Source organism: Branchiostoma lanceolatum, chromosome 4 (genome assembly GCF_035083965.1).
Source record: "Branchiostoma lanceolatum isolate klBraLanc5 chromosome 4, klBraLanc5.hap2, whole genome shotgun sequence".
Classification (NCBI taxonomy): domain Eukaryota; kingdom Metazoa; phylum Chordata; class Leptocardii; order Amphioxiformes; family Branchiostomatidae; genus Branchiostoma; species Branchiostoma lanceolatum.
In genome coordinates this window covers 10476716-10494590 of record NC_089725.1, presented here as the reverse complement: position 1 = coordinate 10494590, position 17875 = coordinate 10476716, and the positions used below count along the sequence as shown (strand labels likewise).

Here is a 17875-nt window from a genome sequence, read left to right as displayed (position 1 = left end):
AAAAATTACCAACTAAATAAGCAAGGAAACAATTCGATAAATAATAACGATGCAAATAACGACAAGCATATATAACAACACAAGTCAATAACACAAAAAATGCACCCAGACATGCAGGATATAAATGAAAAACGAAAGAATAGAAGGTTAAGCAAAGGATTGATTGTTTAAAATGGAGCTTTTTAACATGTTTTTGAATCTCAGTGATTTGCAGTTCTGTAAGTTTTCATGTAAGCTATTCCAAGTTTGCGGGCATCTGTACATCATGGAGAACATTCGCTACTGTGTTTTTGCTGGTTCAAGTTGTGTCGTTGCCTTGTATCATAATGATGAAATTCCGAGCTGTAGTGAAAAAGTGTGTGCTGCTACCTTGATATCGATCTTATTCGCAGACTGTTCCCCAAAGTGTAATGTTCTTACAGTCCGCCAGGTGGTGTTTGCTACCGGATCGTTGAGCTCAGACAAAGGCAGCCCGCCACTGACTTGAGGACGTACTTCAACGTAATATTGACGACCAGGTACTGAAAGAATTTACTTCGTCTTCTGTTTCATTATAAGACATTAGATAATGACTCATTATTCATGGTGCTGCAACCGCATGATAGAAGATGTCTGAGGTCTAATGTTGTGATCCGATTACGATCCTGAAAAAGAAGGGTCATAGTGAAGGCAGAGATTCTTTGTTCTACAGTTTGATAAAGTAAAACTGAAATACATCGCGACACTGGTATTCTTCACATCATGTCGCAACTCAACATGTTGATTCAGATACTTGTACGTTGGATAATTCATTTGTATCCACTTGTTTGTTTGTTTGTTTGTTTGTTTGTTTGTATAGTTGTAGAAGACCTTACGAAAGTCGCTGTACTTTCGTTGTGTCAATAAAGATTGTATATCTTTTAACTACACGGATAAACACTGTACAGGCACAATTTTCTATTGCAAGTTTTTTTATTATTCAGACGTCAGGTCGAAAATTTCATGTCCCTTTAGTTAGCTTGCCAGCTGTTGACAAACAAAAAAGGCTATGGTTGGCAGGTCTTTGCTGGGGTAAACAATACATTTTTTTTCACTTGGCCCAAGCAAACTAGCTTTGTGTTACATGACTCATGATATGTAATTGTGCTACAGCCACGTGCATGGGGACGTCAACAGACGTCTTTTAGTGGTGTACGAAACGCGCTACAGAACACTGCCGAAATGTTGTGAAGGATGGGTCCGCGTGGGAGAAACCTGCACAGGTGATAACGGGGGCCGCCCGAACCTCGCACGCGCCCGAACATCGCACGGATTTTTTACTGATCTTATCTTGCATAAGTACGCCGTGTTTGTGTCCAATGACTATGCTGATAAGGAAGGTAAATAACCCAAGTTCATGCACATAATTGTCATTTACATTCAAAACATATGTGTACATATTAATTTCTTGTTTTGTCGAAAAGTAGTATTTTGACAATAATGATGGCCGCAACGCTGAGTAGAGGGTCACTGCGTAGCTAGACGGCCCGGCACCTAAATATACGACCTGTGCCAAGCAGATACATAAGTCACACAGCTATCATACACATAAGAAAAATAATTTCATAAAACACTAAAAATTTGGGTCTTTAAGTGTTTGTTGAGAAGAAAACCGACCAAAGAAAAACAACGTAAACATTGCTGTCGTCTGACGACGTTGTTTTCCCGCCATTTTTTTGGACCGCGATGGTGGCGGGACGATTCAACGCACAGCTTTGTTACGCTCTAACATGTGATTGGTACCGTCTATGAAAAGGAAACTGAATACAGAGATGGCGAAGATGTTTCCCAATAAGTAGACGAAGTATTGTTGATGTAAGCGGTGTCGTTTTTTCGTAATGATTTCGTAAGTCGGGCCGCATTCAATACGTACGTCGGGCCGCGTAGTAGCCTATTTCCCGTGGGAACATGAGCTGGGATGCGCTAGATATAGCCCTTCTCACATGACGTTAGAAGTGCACACAGTCAAAATTTTCCGGTCAAAATAAAGCTAGAATATAGCAGACTTCAAGCCTTATTTACATTTCCCTAACTTCATCACCAACTTTCGAAGAGAGCAAAATTACCAAAGCGTACTAAGTTAGGCACACTATCTGGCGTAGCACTAAATCAGAAGGTACATTCGTGAAAATGTCTCACAGCGTCTTCCGCATGTAACGCGGAGCATGAAGGGCCCATGAACAGTATGAATACATTTCTTGTCCAAGTATGGTCTTTAGATGAATGTGTTCAAAATTCATTCATTAAAACCTGACCACTCTCTGGCAACCAGCAATGGAGCGCCGTGAGTTCCAGCGCGTAAAAAAACGTCCGATGGTTGGGCACCCCCCGTTAATTGTTATAGACCTTTTTTTTGCTATGACTACTGTTGTTTCCGTAAACAATTTATCTTCTTTACGTTTGGGACCGCATTGCAAACACAGCATTGACCGTCTGTGAATATACATACATGCATGTAAATACTCTACTTTTGGGACCGCATCTATAAGCAACGACACCTATAGCTGCAGCTCATTGCGAACCAGTCAGAATTGCCCTGAAGAAAGTGACAGATGGTCACCGAAACATCGGTTGAATAAATCACTTGGTTGTGTACATATAGAGTTTTGTTATTTATCGACAACTGTAAGTTATTGTTTCACATTAAATTTTGTTACAGCAGTCACAGAAATTATGTCTACGTCATCCCACAGACCAGACTACTTGTGGTTTTGTACGCTGCCCGAGCGCACCAATACATCTTTCCTTACCCGAAGATCGAAACTACCTTCTAGTTGACTTTAGAGACTACATCACAGGCGCAGATGCTGATTTAAATCAACTGACACCGCTCATCGACAGCGCAACGTCCACCATTGCCTCGTATCCGATAACAAAATACGAAGTCAGTTCAAACAAAGAGCCGAGGGGAGGACAATACCTGTTTCCTCCTGTAAGATTTCGGGTTTGTGACGATGTCTGCGACGTTAGTGTGGTTGTCAAAGGTACGTATTTCATTATATGGTCATCTCATTACAGTTCAAGAATATTATATTTGTCTTCTTTACTATGATATTGTAGATGAGTACTTAACCGAATTGATGATGATAATGATGATGATGACGATGACGATGACGATGTTGTTGATGATGATGATGATGATGATGATGATTATGATAATGTTGATGATGACGACGATGGGGATGGTGGTGGTGGTGTTGTTGATGATGATGATGATGATGATGATGATGATGATGATGATGATGATGATGATGATGATGATGATGATGCATAAGCATAAGCATAACCATAAGCATCAGATCCAGATTTGCTATATATGTACTAACGTTTCTTACGAAGAAAAATGCCGGGTACTCATCTTGCGTCTGTCTTTAACGATTCCTGCCCAGACGACATAGCACCGCAAACACTGAACCCAGGATTCAGCCAAGCTCTCCACTGGGAAAGCTGTCGTAACGTTAACCTCTACGACTACTACAACCGGAGCACGATAGCGTCGTGGTTTCAGGACAATGTCGGGGTCACCGATGTCATCTGTACGCAGTCTACATTACATGGCATTGTGATGGGCGAAACGGCGTCTGTGGCTTGTCGTACAAAGGACAGGGTTGGGAACCCTTCTGCTGCCTGTGACGTCGCGTTCCACTGCCTGAAGCACGGTACCACATCCTTCAAATTTTCTTCCACGATACCCGCATTTTTGTTTATGTCGAAAAACGATACTTCGAAACTTGTTTAGGTCTTAAACATGTTTTACCGGTTGGTCTTCTATGGTATGAGGAATTTTCAAGCTTTCAAGCTTACCCGATTGAAAACACTGCGATAGAGTATCCAATGATGAATCTCAAATGACATGATAAACATTGAGGTACTAGTATTGTCTTGGGTGTTTCTGTGTACGTATGTCTGTCTAGCTGTCAGTCTGTCTGTTCGTGTTTCAGGATATCTGTAGTGAGCATAACTGAAGCACCCCTTAATGGATTGTAATTATACTTGGCATGTGGTCAGGTGTTGGGAAGACAAAGGTCATGGTCGATTTTGACCCCCGGGTTTATGACGTTGGTACTGCAGCAGAATTTCCGTTTTTTAAATCTTTTGTCCTGAACATGCTATGGTCTTGATGTTTGGGTGGAAGGCTTTTTTTATATTTCATGGAGGTATGAAATCGCGAAGTCTTACAACTTTCTTTACCACCACCATGTTTTACAACCGAGGTCTAAATTAAGTTAACATTATGACCATTCAAAACAATACTTGAAAGTAACATTACAGAAGCGATACGACATTGTAAACAAATATAAAAATTATAATATCATTACATAGAAAGCAATATTGTTGTTTTTAAGATACTCAATTTACATTTAATTGAGCAATCAATGTCTCTATCTTCTTTCAGATTGTCCCCCGCTGATCCCACCGGAGTCCGGGGCTTTTGTGTGTCACGAGTATCATCACGAGAAGAGATGCGCTCTCTTCTGTAAGGAAGGGAAACTTCCTACGAGACAAAACATCTTCAGATGTGACATGAGCAATCCTTCACCGACTTGGATAAGTGTGCAAAGTGGAAATATGAACCATATCATCTGTGGCGGTGAGTTGAAACAAATATTAAATAAGTTTGGCAGGTTTAAATATCTGACGGTTTAACCCAGCAATTTTTGCCCAGGATCGGGTTTTCACTAGTAATGCATATTGGCACTAAAGAGGATCATATCATGGTTCTCATAACAAAATATGTATCAAGATGGAAAACTTACTTCACAAATATGCATTGCGGGTTCATAGCCATCCTGTCATGTAAAATGGGTAAGGAGGTATCTCGCTGTACTGTGCCAACTTGCGAATTTTAGAAATTTTGATTAAGAAAACAAATTGGCAAAATGGTGCAAAACGGTGGCCATATTTAAATCACCGCAAATCTCTTTTTATGCATCTTAAATCATGTACAGTAGTATCACTTCGATTTCCAAAAAAATTTATCTTGTATCAAAACTGAGAATGTGACATTCCGTGTGCGGCCGTCTTATTTGGCTCATCTGGGCTTCATAAAAAAATGCACCAGACGTCAGTTTGACCGCAAGGGAAAATTGACACAAATTCGCAAAGTTGGCGCAATGTCGTTGCGCAATTTGGCGCAGTCAAGTGAGATACCCGCTTAAAGGAGTCCTAAACTCCAGAAGGCGGTGTTATTTTCCACAAGATTATGTATCAATTAATACATAATCAGCCGACCTTTTACAGAATTCTGCTTGTGGTTAATTTCACAAGGTGTGTTTTTTAAAACAATATGATACTCATTAAACCCGCGCAGACCCTACCCATGTATTTCCTATGCGTAAACATACATCATTAATCCTGGATATTTTTGGCATAAATGAGGGTGGTTAAGCACATTAAGAAGGCCAATTGTTAATAAGATATAAAAGGACACATAGCATGACGAGTTTTTCTTAACCCCATGACATTCTTTTCATAATCTAACTTTTGTCAGGCCTTGTCAGGCACACTGTGTTAGGCCATAGGCTGAGGTTGTTTAATTTGATTAATCAGAAAATAGAGGGTCACCTGGGGAATTCGGTAGAATACTGAATGCTTTTTGATGCGCACGGTACTAGCGGGTACTTTATCGTATACTGTACAAAATATCCATTTTTACTTCCTAAAATTATCATTTTTTGGAAAATAACTCCTCCCTTTGGAGTATAGAACTCCTTTAACTGCCAATGTCAATTGCAGACAAAGGAAGACGCAAGTCACAGTTTACTTTCAACATGACCTGTGACCCCAATGACTTGGAGTTTCACCGTGTGGTGCAACGAACTCTATCAGACACACGGAACTGGCATCATCTTTGTCACAACATGTCAAACGACGGTTGTGAAATCACAGTCTCCTGTGGGAAAAACTCCGGCCAAGGTAATCAAAATACTTTGTTTTTTCTTACTTAACTCCTTGAAGGCGAGCAATTATGACTTTTGCTTTCATGTTTTCGTGAAAAGAATAACACTGTGTGCTAACCATGCATTCGCTTGCTGCAAACTGCATATACATACATGTATAGACAATTGATTGTTTGAATTTTGTGTCTATGCAGTGACGACAACTTCAGCGCTTCCAACAGATGTGACCTCGCAGTTCACAGCGGCTCAGACCACCAGTACCAACACAACTAAAGAACATACAGCCATAATTGCAAGCACCAACGTTGTTACTCCAACCACAATGATTACAGTTGCTACTGTACTTCCAGACAGTACTCCAATCGAAACCACTACTGCTACAGTTCCAACCACTTCTCCAGTTACCACCTCTACTTCTTCCACTCATAACACGACAACTGTCAGCAGCATCCAACATCACACTGCATCAAACACCAACACTGCTACAACTGTGACTCGATTCACTACTTTAACAAATTCAAATACCTCCCCTCAAACAATTGCTACCACTATCCCCCCGACTCCTACTACTTCAAGCACCGCTAAACCCGCAACCATCACTGCTACTGTTACCCCAGACGCTACTCAAAGAGCCACGACCTTCGTTTTGACTCAAACTGCTGCAAACGCTGGACGTGTTGTATCTTCCAACAGCTCAAATACCCGTAAACCTTCAACCATCAAAACCACGCCTAATTTCTCAACTATTGCTGTTTCAACAAAATCCAAGTCTGCATCTCCACCCCCCAACCTCGCTGTTGCTTTAACTCCACTGCCCACTATTCCAACTATCACATCGCCGTCTTCTCCTAGAACTGCAAGCACAAGTGCGCGCCCTTCTTCTACCCCAACCACCACTTCAGCTGTATCTCCAGCCACAACTGCAACTACAACCACAACACCAACTGTCTTCTCTCAAACTATTGCAAATACAGGTAGCATACCTACAGTCAACTCACCAAAACCTTCAATCATCACATCCAAGGTCAACGTTCTAACCTCTGGTGCTCCTAGTGTTGTATATTCCAACAGTTCAAATACGCGCAAACCTTCAAACATTAAAACTGCGTCTGAACTATCAACTAATGCTGTTACAACTTCAGAAGATGTATACAGCTCTACATCTCCAACCCACACCGTCCCCGTTGCTTTAACTGCCTCCACTATTCCAACCATCACATTGCCGTCTTCCCCTAAAACTACTGCAAGTACAAGTGCCTTCCCTACTTCTACCTCAAGCTCAACTGTAGCCACAGCCGCAACCAAAACACCAACTATCTTCTCTCAAACTACTGCAAACGCAGGTAGCATACCTACAGCCAACTCACCAAAATCGTCAATCATCACATGTGCACAACCAAGGCCACCGTTCTAGCCTCTGGTGTTCCTGCAACCCGTTCCCTCTCTACAAGAACTTTCTCAGCTCCGAACACTAGACAAATGACCAGAACCACCGGTTTGCTGCAGTACATTCGTGGTATCGCCACTTCACCATCCCCAAGCGTAAGCAGCCGTCAGATAGGAATGACACGGAAAGAGTCTCAGTTCCCCCTGGTTCCTGTCACGGCAACTCTGACTGTACTAGCTGTTGTGGCTTTGGTCATTGCCAGCATTTTCTGGTAGGTCTTGATTGGTACCTACGGCTGTATACATTTTGATCACAACATGCTTTGCGTACTTTACAAGTGTGGTAACGTACTAAACGTATCAAAGTGTGGTAACGTATGCAACGTACTAAACTGTTGCGTCGATTTGCTTTGCAGTTTGAAGAAGAAGCCTCGAACCCCCATCGGCATAGCGGATGTTTACGGTGTCCAAGAGGCGTCTCCCAACAATCACGCGACGCATGTGTCTTGTGACCAATCATCAAAGTACGTGAAAGCAAACGAAGAGAACATCTTGTTCGCAAAAATGGAAAAACGAGTGGTGAAGATTGGATAATGAGCCACCACTCATATATGGACAGGATACTATATAATGTGTGGTGAACAAACCTTTCATATGGCTACTGTTGTCTACCCCCTTAAACTTCGGGACTAAAATACGCTCCTTTTGTAATAATTTGCCTTTTCTCATTATGAATATTCTGTTGGTTTGAAGGTTGGGTAGGTTTGCAATCAAATGCCTACTACTAGTACTAGCGTCATATTTTCGGTGATTTTATTACTAAACCGGTACCTTAACGATTCCGATTACAATAATAATAAATTTATTGCACAATAATTGTACAAGGTGCAAAGTATCGCATATACTGGTACAGTTCCATAAGACTAATCTACCTGATACAAGAGTGTGTAGTATGGGATGAGAAGGAGCTTTTACAATCATCGGAGGAATTTCTAATGTCTAGACATTCTTCAATGTATTTTCCTACGTGTACCATGTAGGGGTTGTCACATGCCCATATGTACTTAAATTTGCTATTCAAGTCCGCGTGCCTGCGAAGCTGGTGTGTTACGCCGAAGGGCGGTTATACCGGCTATACAGATACAGATACAGATAAATCTTATTATATAAAATGACAGCCTTGTATAGTGAATTACGAATATCAAAATAATTTGTTGTTGGGGACAAGATATTTGGGACATACAATCAAAAAGTGATATTAGCTCTGAACAAAATGGACAAACCCTCTGGTCGATAGGATGTTGGGGGATATAGCCACTAGCTACTTGAAAAAGCATCATGCTTCACCTCAAATGAGGATGCCTTGAAACGAAACGTACCGGTATCTATACTTAATTTGTGACAGCCAATCCCGGGTTTGGGGATTGCCCTACGTCCTACGTACGTCAAGTCACTTTATATCAGAAAGATAAATTTCTTGCTTAGAATGCTTGTTCAAGGTATCAATGTATTATTCAATTTGCATTGACGAATTGAGTCCATGTTTTTCATCTAGATCTCTTGCAAACAACGAAGTTCTCTTTAATGTTTTTCCGATTAAAATATCGAGTCCAGGTTCGGACCCAAATTCTTAGTCGTTACAAGGACATAGATTGTTATATGGCTAATATTGTTATGTTTGAATGTTTGAATTGTATCCAAGATAGAAATTATCTCCTTCTGTGCATTTGTACAATTGTTCCCATCACCGTAGTCACGTGTTGACTGGTTGCCATGCAAGGTAAACAAAGCTGCATAACAACGGGATTTCAATAACTTATTTGTTTCATTGTATTTCTTACAATTTCTTACTGCAGTATATAATGTTACAGTGAAGAATGAAATTCAGACAGCTTTGTCTGCCCTTCATGTATATCATATGATCGATTATAATATTAATAAAACAATACACAAAAATATACAGCTTCTTAGATTAGTAATACCGATACGTGGATAATAGTGAATATTAGAGAATATCATAATAAAGCTACGATTGATTTTATCAAATGGAAAAAAAAACATGAAGTACAATTTTTCTTTCTGTTCTAGATCATTATTGGATTTGGGGGATTGAGAAAAATATTGTCTGAAGAAACAGAACACTTGTTTCAGAAGTTGAATTATTGGAAATTATTGAAACTTGACTCTCCTGGATCATGGAATCACAAATTACAATTAAATCCTGCATGAGAAACTACACTACATTGGCGAAGGTATAGATCATGTCTTTCCAGTATAGAAAGTACTGTGGCCGACAGGTACAATGAGCAACACTTTAGGTGCACACATACGCCTACTTTGGATGCGCATACACCCCTACTTGGCAAAGAAAGTAGGGGTGTTGACGCAGCCAAGTAGGAGTGTTGACGCAGCCAAAATAGTGGTGCGCACCCAACGTAAGTGTGTGCGCACCCACAGTAAGTGTGTGTGCACCCAAAGTAGGTCTTATCGCTCATTGTTCCTGTCGACCACGGTAAGAAATATTAGACGATGGTGCCAGGCAGGAGAAAGTCAGGCCCGAGGATCTCGTTCCCATTATGGCGACAGACTTCCCCAAAGTACTCTCGTTCCCACTGTCCCATCCAGCGCGACGAAACGTCCGGAGCCCACTTCTCGCCGGGTTTTGTCCCTCTGTAATATTGATAGATAGGGTTTATTGTTTGTTTGTTTGTTTGTTTGTTTGTTTGTTTGTTTGTTTGTTTGTTTGTATTCCCGGTAAACAGCCTCCTGGTGTAACACGCCAGGTTTGTACTGAAAAGTATAAGCCGCATATCCTGACAGATTTATTTGATGCACTCACTTTTCCATAGGCGTGGTGGGTTCTTTCACGTGCTTGAGGTGTACCTGTCCTGTACACACAATCTCCATTTAACGTGCTATCCGAGGGACGTCCCTAGCTGAGCCTAAATCTATAGGTACTCATTTACGCTTCATTCGAGTGGGCAAATTGATGTAAAGTTCCTTTCCTAAGGGCAGAACATCGGGACCTGTCAGGGATTCGAACTCATTACCTCCAGTTTCTATTACCTAACCACATGGTCACCGTGCCACCAATTATTGAACAACAGATTCGCAACCTGTCATCCACCTTAAAGGCATCCAGAGCATTTTATGAGGCTTGACACGTGAAAATCAGAAAACTCCAATTTCTAGTCATTCCTACACATAGTAAGTTCCAATAACACTATACCATTACATATCGCCATTGAAGGAGGAAAGATGCGATGTCGTTGTGTGGTGAGAACTGATAGAAAAACCAAGCCCTAATAGACTGATCCTTACTGTCCATCACAATTAGCGGTTCGACCAATGAGAGAGTGACTGCATGTCCGTAAAATATTTGCATTTTTATGTTTTAATTTTGCATTTCTACGTTTTGACGGAGGTGGGCGGGGCTATGGTATCGGTTTATTTACACTAGGCGCGTGAAACTAAGAGATCACCATGTAGCTTATTTATGTGCCGCTTTTGAGCACTTTTGATAAGAAATTCGCACGCAAAGGTGGTAAACAGTGGCATTAGATGTCAATTTCATAAAGATTACAGCAACTAGAATATTTACAGCTTTCAAGCCTCATAAAATGCTCTAGGTGCCTTTAAGTAAATCCACGCGAATGCTACTGTGTCAACCCTCCTCACTTAGGTGTAGGAACTGACACGGTCATCGTACTCGATTTACGAGTGAATGCCATACAATGAACACCTGAAAAACAGTGCGTGCGGAATCTAGTAAAACAAGTTGTGTGGCCTTACTTTGCACACATTGAGGTTCCTGCTTGGCTGTCCTCAGTCAATGCTTTCTCGATCTTGTCTGTGTCTTCTCCTGGGCCGTGTGGACTCCACTTCAGCCCGAGCTTCTCCATCAGTAGGCGGAATGTCTTCTCTTTGTTGTTGACCAGGGCTGAGTAGTATATGACGGCGTGGAAGAAATACCCAGGTTGCCTCTTCTGCAGATCGGCGGCGCACTGCATCACACCGACCCACCTCGTGAATATGTAGAACAGGTCATTGCCGCGAAGGCGCACCGCCGAGAACTTCGGGTCGTCTCCAAAACATCGCAAGAAGTCAGGAAAGGGGAAGATAAGCTTGACCAAACCAAGGCGTACCATTAGCCAGAAGACCAAGTAAAGCACGTACCTCTGCCTGAGGAGGACTCGCGCGAACGACTCAGAAATTTCCAGGCCGTCTCTGTACATAAAGACGGTCTTGGCAGACGGGAAGGCGCGAGCCATCAGATCACCCAGGAGGACATTGTCGGGCTTGATCTTGTAGACAATGACGTCACGATGACGTGGATCTGACGTCACGAGGTTGTAGTTCATCAAAGTGACGACGTTTTTCAGAAGGGCTATAGTAGACTCTTCATTAGACAGAACCGCGGGACAGCCGTGATGGGGTGTAGTCTGGCCATGTTGAGAGGACTGCTTGAGTCGGTAGAGAGCCATGGATATAACGGAGAACACCTCAGGTTCACTCATAGCCTGTGCCACCGACGTGGCCTCTACAAGTCGCGTTACCAGAGTCGTCCCGCATCGTGCTGTATTGTGTAAATAACACATAAAACGTGTTACTTCGCTTTCATTGTCGTCGTTGATGCTTTGAACTAGGAAAGACACTAAGTTTGAAAAGACTTGTATATTTTCTGACTCAAAAATATGTAGAAATGCATATGTAACGTCAGCCTCGAAGCTAAGCTAAGCTAAAATGGAAAACATGGATTATTAATAACATGTATATCCAGGAACAGATCAATAAGTAGTGTTTGACATAGCTTCCCTTCGAATTTAGCAAAATGGCCTCCTCGTAACGCTAAAAGCCCATTAGATGAAAAAGGCATACGGAGCGGTGGTGGCTATTAAGATGGCAGTGCATATTCATGTCACAATTTTCCTGAAAATCAAACATGCCCCCCCCCCATACATTTTTTTCAGAATATCCCAAACAAACAATTGCATCCTTAACCTGTATGGAAGATGAAGACTTCCCGCACATGCGCAACCTTGTCAGCGACGGCGCTCGCCATATCATTGAGTCGCTCCAAAGGAACGCAGAGAACCTCGGCCGCGTTTTCTCTCTGAGACTTAAAACAAGAAGAACCATAATGAGAATTAGACTGTGTATAAGACACCAATGACATCGAAATAAAATATTTCCTGAAATTATGTAAACCAAGATAATATTGTTTAATGATTGAAGACCTTTATTGTATGTTCGTGCCCCGAGGCATAGACATGTGCACAAAATATACACCATTCGGATGTTATTGAACATCGAACCATCAAAACATCATACCTCCAGCTTTTCATTCTTCCCACCAGGTAATTACATTAATGAGTGACTTTACTCTCCCGATGACGTCACAATGAACATGGCAGCCGGTTTGGAACTTTGCACTAACTGGCTCGGAAAGAACGTTCTTATGAGAAGCAAACAAACTAAATATTATGATGTCTTGAATGTAATCACGGTAATTGAGCAATCTTTGCTCATCAAATTATGTTTTTCACAAGCCGTGGTGCAAGGTTCCGAACCGACTGCCGTGTTAATTGTGACGTCATCGGGAGAGTAAAGTCACTGATTAATGTAATTACCTGGTGGGAAGATCAGAGAAAAATCAAAAGCTGGAAGTATGGCTTCTTATGGTTCAATGTTACATAACATCACAAGGGTGTATATTTGTTTTAAACGTTTATATTCATTGCATGATACTATTTCTATTACAGATAATAAAAAATGTTGTATTTTGGTGTCAGAAACATTTTAACTAAAAAAAATTGACTAGTAAAGAATTTTCGACCAAATCACTCGGTCTTCATCAGTTATCAGACCCTACTTTGTCTTTGGCATGTCACAATAGAAAAGTTGCATGCATCCAGTGTCAACTCAGTGTCACAGGAGATTTAATCTGCAACTAGTACTCCTCTCCCTATCCCGCAAACCTTGAAAAAATATCTGTACCCTGATCTGAATCCAAATGTATATGTCCGAAAAGTTTCCAATATTGTCCACACCAAAGCCAAATCACAGCTTCCTAAGATACCCTATTTGCAAATGAACCAAGCTGAAAACTTATGGTCCCTGTCAAGTCAAGTCTTTATAGTCAGGCAATTGAACAAGCAAATGATACAAACATCAAGAAAGAACGGATGTTCTTTTAGATCCACACCATCCACGGGTCGGACGAGCACCGCCACCTCTTGTTCCCAGTCTATACTGTAAACAGAAAACTCGTTCCCACGACGAGCGAATAATCGCACCACGTCATGGACCTCTGTCGCTTCTCCCACTGGTATGAAGTCGTCAAGAGAGTTGAGGGGCAGCTGTAATCTTATTTTCTTTGGTGTCACCTTCCGAAGGTAAGCCAAAGGTTGCTTAGTCTATAAAAAGATAGAACAGGCCAAACAAAGGAACAAAGTTGACATATTTCTCACTTGCATAAGTGATATCTATCGATATTCCTCTCTATCCCTGATACAGGCAGTTACAGGCAGTGTAGGAAGACGCAGCCTAACATCTGCTTGGAGTCCTTAATTGGAACCACGTATCAGACACCAGGTGGTGCAGCTATATAAAAAATGTATGCTAGCCCTTATTGTATTGTATTAGTAATTAGGATGCTATATCAAAATATGTACTAGCCCTTATTGTATTGTATTAGTAATTAGGATGTTAAGTTTTATTCTATACTTCTTCTTTGTATTATGTTTACGGATTCTTGCCATACTTTGTACCATGTACAATTGTCGTGCAATAAAGTTATTCTTCTTCTTCTATCAAACGGACGATACATGTACCCAATATCTGCTTACCACAAAACCTCCCAGTGTACAGCCACAAAACGTTACGGCCTGTCCCACATGCCCGTCAAGTTAGGGGTGCTTTTGAAATATTACAGTAACGATAAAAGCGGTTACAGTATAAAAAGACAACGTGCATCATTACGCACAACCTAGCTGGCGATATGCCAAGTTACCACCAATGCAGCCCCGGGATCGTGAGTTGTAGCTCCGAACATACGCACAACTCTATCCCTAATACTCCTTCAGGAGGTGACCCTCCTTCTCACAGTAACAACAACAACCCATATCAGGTCACAACATGCTGATTTAATAGATGACACATTGATATCAGTCTGGTTTTAGGAAACGGTGTGACACATTATTCTCATTCAGGAAAAATTCAAGAAATACCCTTAAGTGTGTAAAACTTATAATGTATCATGCTCGTCTTTAAATTATCCCAGCAAATAAACGATGAATCAAATTCTAGACAACGTTGATGAAGGCTAGACATCCAGGTAATAAGATACTCCAAAAAAGTTACTCAAGCAACGTTAACTGGATAAAATTTTTAAACAGTCAGACGTTTCAGACAGCGGATCCAGTTGCTTGAGTAACTTTTTTTGCAAATTCTAGACTTTCTTATCAAATCTGGTGTGTCCTGACTGTTTTCGGCCCTTGACAAAAAAGGTCAACAAACCTTGGGCCAAGATGGCGATTGTGTAGTCCGTTGACAGAGTAGGAGGTAGATTACGATAACGACTGCACTTAGAGCTGTGATGACTGTGGCCACTGTGAATACATCCATGGTCGTCCGCTGTCCTTCCCACAAAACCACGCACGTGATCTTGTACGTATTGCTGCTAAAGTACGAAAACCTGAAGGAGCAACCACGATCAATTTTAAAAGATTTCACAATACGTTACTTTTCAAATATGGCACCGAGAATGCCATTTCAAGGACGGTTTGTTGATACACGATGTTAACGAAAACTTCTGACTTCAACAGCAAATGTTTGTACCGCGGAGCCAATGTAGGCAAATTTGTTTATAACTCTGTGCAAAAACGAGACAATATCATACATTCCTGACACAGCATACTGTTACCAACATATTGTATTCTAGGGCGTTAGCATGTACATTATTCTATAGACTATTTTACTGTTAGTCATAGATTAGATTAGTTCTCTATATCTGTAAACTTCTTCTAAACTTCTATCTGACACCCGTACAACTCAGAATCTGACTTCCTTTAAGAGACTCTCAAGGTAACAGAAATGGCCATAACGAACGGACACGGACCATGAACCAACTTTCGCTATATATTTTGCACCATATATATGTAGTGATAAATGTATATGTTCATACAGTTATTAAGACTTAAATTACGTAATTTGTATCCATGTTATATTCTATCTGAACCTTACGTGTTCCCCCATGACCTGCATGCCTATTTGAGTTTCTCATGAATATTTGATTTTTTTAATTTTATTTATACAGGGAAAATACACTGTTTCTCAGGTACCCCTGGTTTCATGATATAAAAACACAATCTACGACTAATTACACAATAACAATAATAACCAATCATAAAGCCACGTTACACACAGTATAGATATCAATTGTCGCCGGTAGTGCCATTCTTAAATGTCTTGTAACTACATGTAAGTGCAGTTCGTTGTTCCAGTGAGAGATTGTTCCTTGTGTAAATGTAAACAAAGGTTTAAACAAACAAACCCCTGGTCTGATCCAGAACAAATGGAAAGATACTCTTAAGTACAAACCTTAGGAGACATGTCGTGCATAACAAACAAATCATCCTTTGAAAAACGTGTACAACTAAATTATAGAGTCACCAAAATAGAAGAAAATAGAACAAACAGCAGATCTGGAAAAACAAACAATTCTGATTTATGTAACTATTATAGAGGATTACGAACATATGTTTGTGTTATGTCACTGATGCTAAAAGATTTTCTTTGGGAAAAATGATGTGACATCATACACAAAAGTTTCCAATCTAAGATAAGAATTACGCTTAAAGAAAATATAAACAGTTTAGAAACAGAATAACACGCTAGTGCGGTTCCAAAGGTCATATTTATAACACGCTAGTGCGGTTCCAAAGGTCATATTTGGTAATCCAACTTCAGTCTTTACGTGCATGTCCTCCTTGGAAAAGAGTGACTTACAGTGAAACCGAGAAGCAAGACTTAACTTCGACTTTTACGGCGTAGGGAATACATACGTCATGGCACACAAACACACACACGCGCACAAATACACACGCACTTACCGAAATTTCGGCTGTCTCTATTAGATTGTACGGACTTATTCTGTACTCCTGACACGTAACACAATATACCTGTGTTTACACAATCTCTCGCTGGCGGAGGTTAATGACCCCCCCCCCCCGAGCGATATCCGATAGCGCGATTTAGTCAGGCTAGTTAAAACCCAATTATCTGGGAGACACCTTATCGACCCTTATCATAGTGTAGGTCACGGCCAATTAATGCCAATCTCTTATGACTATATGTAGAAAACACGTAAGAAAAAGTTGTCAAACGTCACCTACCATGGAAAACTCACATTGGCAGAGTAGTCTGACCTCTAAAATGTGGGAAGTGTCGACATAAACTTTGAATACCTTTGACCCCTCTTCACGAAAGATGATCACATCCAAATTAAACTTATTCTAGAGTGTACCGAAACATAGATATACAAGACACCTTTAACTTTCAGCTCCAAAATGGCAACGTTTTCCAAGAAGTTATCTTTAACAAGTCTATACGCATGCCTGTTATCGCGACCGTTGACCTATACGCGCCGGACACCAGGAGCTGCCATCTATGCAAGTATGCTCATCAGTAGACAAAGGTGACCCAACAAAATTTCGGAGACCTCATACCTCTATGAAATATTTTGAGTTTTTGTAGATTTATTGTTTTATCTTGTCTCATTGATGATACAAATAAGACTGTAATGCTAGTTAGCATAACATATTTCAAATGATGGTCTTCACAACAACAAAATACATAGTTACATTGGCAGGAGACCATGGTTATATTTCATCATGAATTGTGCAAATGCCTTTCGCATTTACATAAGCTATACATAGTGATGTAAACCTTCAAGTAACATACACATGTCCAAAGGATGTGATACCCACTTCTTACCACAACGAAAGTATAGTAATGTCGCATACATTATGGAAATTAAGTCCTTTATAATTTTCATGGATTATGTAAATTGTGTCCTTATTTGCATAATTGGTATCTGCAGATGCTCCACCCTCCATACGTTTACATATGCAACATGCATCTAAGTCCTATTATGGAAAACACTGCAAATATAGATTTTCGTCATTAATTATGCAAATTAAGAACTGATTTGCATAATTTGACTTGCATTCTGTATCACACTGTCTAAGGACCCCACATGCTGAATATCGTGATAATCCGCTATTCCTTCGTACAGTTATTCTCCTTGATCGTACTGCTTATGCTTACATATATGTACATGCGCATATACATAATAAACGTCTATCTTAGTCAACTTTCGTGTATGATTCAACTTGTGTATCCATTTTATTTTGTTTAGAATGAAATCATTGAATTACATGGTTACTGTACGCAAGACAATCCTGTCAGGCATCAATAATTTCATAGACATCATTAGCAAAGGTCCCTCCTTCACCCAGCCCCTCACAGTTGTTGGAAGGACCGTGCTTATTGTAAGTATCTGCCGCTGT

The 17875-nt window shown here is 40.6% G+C and overlaps 1 protein-coding gene across 1 annotated transcript; it reads right to left on the bottom strand.

Annotated features, from left to right (window-relative positions):
* Window positions 1-9409: 9409 nt before the first annotated feature.
* Window positions 9410-15300, bottom strand: LOC136432519 (uncharacterized). The gene is made up of 5 exons (XM_066423875.1): window positions 14823-15300; window positions 13475-13720; window positions 12306-12423; window positions 11097-11880; window positions 9410-9974 (listed from the first exon to the last, which is right to left on the bottom strand). Exons 1-5 carry the CDS (start codon window positions 14928-14930, stop codon window positions 9827-9829), a joined length of 1404 nt encoding a protein of 467 aa, XP_066279972.1. The 5' UTR covers window positions 14931-15300; the 3' UTR covers window positions 9410-9826.
* Window positions 15301-17875: the final 2575 nt, after the last annotated feature.